Raw genomic sequence first — 5,643 nt, 5'->3', positions numbered from 1 at the left:
ATTCAAGGCACACAGAGGCTCGGCGCGCAGATGTGTAGACCGTAAATGTGTGCCACGACACTTGGGTGTAGCTTAGGAGCAATCATGTGCACTGAAGGGCAAAGAAAACATGTGTGGTGCACGCAGGTCCGTCAGTGCACAGATGACAGCGGGGCAGCAAAGGCATGGATCCAAGAAGGAAGGCGCAGATGAGGATGCTCAGTAATGAAGGTTCTTGGGCGGAGCTCCAAGATAATTCGAGAATTGATTATTCTTGAAGGTTCAACCTCCCAATAAATGGTTTATTGGGAACACAATTGGACAACTTCGCCCTGGACGATGATAAGGAGGATGAGTGCAAGGATGATCGGTGGAGGGCTTCTTTCAGGCGTGAAGGTGATATTCCTTGAGTCGACGTCTTGAAGAAAAATCAAGAACTGACGGTTGGAGGGGCTGGCGTCGAACGGTTCTACCATGGAGTGTTCTCCATGTGAGGAATGGGTGATTTATGATGAATCCTCCCACGATCTCTATCTAGAAAATGATAAAATAACTCCTGTGGGAGGGAGGGGTGAGTGGCCAAACAAAGAAAACTTTCAAATTTCAATAAGACTCTAAGGCATTCTTGAGCAAGTGGGCTGACATAGGGGAAAGTATTGCAAGATGAGGTTCAACGTAAAATAAAAGATAACAATGAACGAGGCCCAAACATGGTGGCCCATCTGAATCATTCAAGAACATACAAATACAACAAAATGAAATTCAATACTCATGGTCATCAGCTATGCTGGGTACTTGAAGCCAGGCTTGCCAACGTTGGCTCGAGCTGCGCGGCATGGTTGAAGTCCTCTTGTGTCTTGAATAGAAGTGCTCCAAATCTAACATCAGTGCTCCAACATCAGGCATCCAACAATATATTAGGATTATGAACTCCAATATAATATAAAAAAGTTAAGGAAAAGAGTCTGAATAGAATTTAGTTGTCAGGGTTTAGAGGGCTATTATATGTTGATTTCCTGCCTTGATACATTTCATTTGATTGTTAATATTCCAAGCTACACTTCCCAGACCAAATTATGGGTTATTTCCACTACTCTTGCCTGTATGTGAACCAAATCTTAAAAAGGCTTAAAATCAATTTCAATCATGAAATTCTTGAGTAGTGCCCCTCTTTATATGGTTTAGCCCATGCCTTGGGTTTCCAATTCTGTTCCAGGATGTGGCTTTTAATTTTTCCCCTCCCCTTTGCATATTAAAAATACCATTTATTTATTAAATCCCTGTATTTTAATTAAAAGTCTAAGAAAATGAGAGTGAAATCAGGCCATTCATTAAAAACATACAACAATTTGAATTTAGAAAATAATTCACAATCTTTCTATTTTATCCCTAAATGGTGAACAATGGAAAAATCAATTATAAATATTTAATTACTTTTTTTCATGTCCTCAATGCCTACCATTAATAGGTGTGGTACAGAAAAGTAATCATTGTTGATATCAATATCTAGGACAATGAATTGTTTTTTAGTTATCCATATTCAAACCAGAAAAACTATATTCTTAATTTAACCTAAGTCTGACAACTTTTTTAGGTTTAGCCATGATTGATGGTCATCAGTGAGATTCCTGGCAGAATAAATAGGAATCAAATCAGAAATTTAATTATTCTTAAAATAACAAAACTAAAATAATAAGTTTAAAACTAACAAAACAAAAATACATCAATGATCAAATCACCTTGCATAAAAATAAATGTAGTAACGTTAGATTCTTGAATGAGTTATCTAAAGCTAAATAATTATGCTGCCTATAGACTTATCAAATCACCTCGCATAAACTTAAATGGAATAATGGTTGGTTCTTGAATGAGTTATCTAAGCTGCATAATTCCCTCAACACTCTTAAGTACAAAGACAATTGAATAATCTATAATAAAAAAGCTTTCAAAAAACCACCAACCTCATCCAAAAAAAATCACTTCCCATTTTCCATTTCTGTCAAGGCATCAAGTCTTTGTCGCTTACTACCATTAGCATACCACAAATCCCAGAGCCACTGATAACTCAGAATTGGGTTTTTAATTCATCGTTATCATCTTCGAGTTTAATCCATTAAAATATAAACAAGTAACTGCTTAAGTAAATCTAACTATTAAAAAGTGCTGATTTTTCCACAGGAAACAGTAATTAATGATATGATATTCTTTAAATATTCACTAATGTGATTAGGGAAGATACATGTAAAATACAGGGTTGAGTGACGATGAAAATGTACGGTAAGAATGTGATAATTAATAAAATTAAGATGATTAAATTAGATAGTGATAACAATTATATAAGGAAACACAACGAGGGGAGTGATGATAATGATATAAGAGAGTAAATATATAGATAGAGGTATGATGAAACAATGAATTGGGTAAGTGGGAGGACTATAAGATAGCAAATATGGGACAACCTGAAAGGGATATGATGTGACCTAAAGTATAAATACATAATTTGAAGGTGAAATTGGATGTTGAAATATATATAAGGCAATGCTGATTTTGAAGAGAACCAACTCAAGGCAAGGATTCTCACCCTCCATCTTGATCATGGAAATTTACAAGTGAAATTAAGCTCCCCCTCTTCCTTTGTTGCCTTTTCTCAAATCCCTAGGCTTCCAATGACATGCTTGATGGATCCCAAAAACTCCCTATTTTAAATAAGCCTACAAGTATATGAAGAAAGTTTAAGGATGTTGATTAAAAAGATGAAGTACTTCCAAATTGTTAGCTCAATCGACCTTCTAAATTCTTAGATATCAAGCTATAAATTTAGATAAATCCTTGATGTTCATTTTTTCTCTCTCTTCATCAGTAACCATTTTGCTTCTTCATTTTTTGTTGGCATTTAAAATTGAAAACATTACTCTTCAATTGATGAGTGTGATTCCCTCATCTTTGGCAAATGTCAACTTTGAAGATGCCACATGTACTGCACTAAAAAATAGGAAAAATAGACAAAACAAAATTAATTATTATGAGACATCTCGCACACTAACGTACGCCATTTGCATCAGAAAACACAAAAGTACTCCTCATGCTTACATGATGTGGTGACACGTATCCACTCGCCACGACAGCGTTACTTTAGCTTTTACACCTACGCCAGATGTACTGCGAGAACTTTTGACTTTTCAAGCTCCAAATGTTGAAAAGTTTTTATTTATTGTCTCGATCTTCGTATCACATTTATTGATATTCATATATCGTCTTTTTTAAGTTAGGCCATGCCATAACTAAGAATAAAATTTTAAAATACATCAGTCAATGATTGATCATTACGGCATCATGATTTGAACTGTCATTATGGTGTTGTTTTGTAATTCTTAGCCAGTGAATCATTTACAAAATTCCTGATTGGCTACATGTGGTAGGTCACAATTTTTCAAATCATAAATATTTAATAAATTCCATTCAAATCATATACAAGTCATCCAAATAGATATAATATGTGAACACTTTATCATATCATAACTTTTTAATAAATTCCATTTAAATCATCTATAAGTCATCAAAATGTAGGGAATGCATATAAGGACATACAAAATTAATATATTCCTGAATATAATGTCAAGAAATTCATAAATAAATTCTATCTTAGAAAAATTACATTCTTGAAGAGTATGATGGCAACAAATTCCATAAAAATACAAACAAAACTACAAAAATTGGAATATCATTTTAAAAACATAGTTAACCATATTTAATATTGATAACAGAGAAAATGGTATTTAAACACTCTTCTCAATAAACAGAGAAGGATTTAACTGTTGAAGTAGATAGCCATTTGGACACTCTTCTCAATAAATCCACACTTTTCGTAGAAGCCTCTATTTTCAGATGAGCAATCAAGAATCACCTTGTAGCAGCCAGCAGCCTTGGCATGGGCAACAAGGTGTTGAATGATGCGGCGGCCCAAGTGCCGACCTCGGGCACCGGCATCAACGACAACGTCCTCAATGTGACCAGCCTTGCCACATTGACGAAGGAATTTTTTCTCCACAAATATGCTACCAGTGGCAACTATCTTCCCAGCTTGCATGTCCTCTACCACCATGATCACGTGATCATCGCCATGGGCGGCAAGCTCTTCGAATCGTCTGAGGAACTCCTCATCAGTGATTGGGCCACATGGGCTGAGTTGGGACAGCAGATCCACAAAACCCTTTAACCTGTCAGATGCTTGAAGCCTGCGGATTTGAAATAAGTCCTCTGCTTCCACTTTCTCCTGTTTTTCTTTGTAATCTTCCATTTCCTTGGCAAATTATTCAGAAAAAGATAGATTAGTGAGAAGAAACCTTCATCTATACATACCATTGGTATTTAAACCAGAGCTCCATTCACAGACTAAGCTCAAAATTGAAGAACTAACCACAAATTATGAGTACTCGTAGAATTTGTTTCCCAAAAGTCCTGGGGAGTAAATAAAATGCACCTAGAAGAGACTCGATGCCATTGACTTTGAAGAACTTTTTTCTATAAATGTAGGATCACTTCTGTGAAGCTGCAATATTCATTCGGTTAATTATATTGTATTAAATATTATGAAACTCCACAGCCCGTTTATAAAGAATCACATCCTACGTTGAACTTCATCCGGAGGTGACTCTTTCATCTCAACATTCCGATCATCAAAAAGATGTTACACACCGACGACGTATATATTACAGCTAGGCAGCTTTATACATCAGCTAAAACTTGTCAAAATAATAACCTCACTTTTTCCATACGAAAATAACTTTTAAATTAGAGCAAATCAGTTGCTCTACAGGCTTCTCATCGTGATCAGAAATCAGAAAAAAATACTGGAAGGTTCAAAGTGATCCAATGAACAAGCTTCTGAAATCTGTTCAAAGAAAAATATGAAATGTGACATCAGGCTGCTGGTTGCCTGCGAGTCCAACATCAATTATCTAATGGGTATCACCTTCAAAATATTAATATTTCACTCGGGAAAAGTCAAATTTGCTGATGAATCACAAAAGAAGGTCAATTTATATACCTGAAGATTAATTCATAGTTATCCCAACTTGAAGTCTTATCTGATTGCAAAAGAAAGACAGAGAACTTACCAAATCTGCTCTGGTGTGGAGTGGGTTACCGTCGAACTCCAACTTCCTCCTGGTTGGAATCTCGTGCGATCCACTATTGAAACAATCAAACAATCAAAGTAGATCAGATAAAGGGATTCACGATGAAAGGAATTTGAAGGGAATTCTTACCGCCAATGAGAATCCACGAGAAGCGAGAAAACACAAGAAAAAGGAAGAGGGCATGAATATTGGGGGTTTTAACCTCAACCGACAGATTGACTGTGAAGTTAATCCGACGGCTATTATTGAGCCACGTCAAGTTGGGAGGAGGAGAGAGAGAAGTCGAGAAAAGAGAAAGAGGAGAGAACATTATATGCCGTCCGATTTCTCTCATGTTCATATCATGGAGATCTGACGGCCAGAATAGGCTAAGGTTCAGTCCTGTCCCACTCCTAGCTACTGTGGTCTGATATGGGCAGAGTTACTACTCTTTCCAAATGTTTTTAGTAGGTCACCTAGTGAATGTCCGTCCGATATCTGTTTGATATCTGGTATCGAACATCCGATATCCGAAATCCGGAAAAAA

The 5,643-nt window shown here is 36.2% G+C and overlaps 1 protein-coding gene across 2 annotated transcripts; it reads right to left on the bottom strand.

Moving 5' to 3' along the window:
- Positions 1–3,703: 3,703 nt before the first annotated feature.
- Positions 3,704–5,345, bottom strand: GNA1 (glucose-6-phosphate acetyltransferase 1). Of its 2 annotated transcripts, XM_078583449.1 has the most exons (4): positions 5,247–5,345; positions 5,097–5,169; positions 4,397–4,870; positions 3,704–4,279 (listed from the first exon to the last, which is right to left on the bottom strand). In XM_078583449.1, exon 4 carries the CDS (start codon positions 4,274–4,276, stop codon positions 3,788–3,790), a length of 489 nt encoding a protein of 162 aa, XP_078439575.1. In that variant the 5' UTR covers positions 4,277–4,279; positions 4,397–4,870; positions 5,097–5,169; positions 5,247–5,345; the 3' UTR covers positions 3,704–3,787. The 2 variants fall into 2 exon arrangements, with proteins under 2 accessions (XP_078439575.1, XP_078439574.1); XM_078583448.1 differs by lacking the exon at positions 4,397–4,870 and having other exon boundaries at positions 5,247–5,335.
- Positions 5,346–5,643: the final 298 nt, after the last annotated feature.

This window comes from Wolffia australiana, chromosome 11 (assembly GCF_029677425.1).
Source record: "Wolffia australiana isolate 7733 chromosome 11, ASM2967742v1".
Lineage (NCBI taxonomy): Eukaryota > Viridiplantae > Streptophyta > Magnoliopsida > Alismatales > Araceae > Wolffia > Wolffia australiana.
Note: the sequence above shows the minus strand (reverse complement) of the source record. Positions and strands in the feature narration are given on the sequence as shown.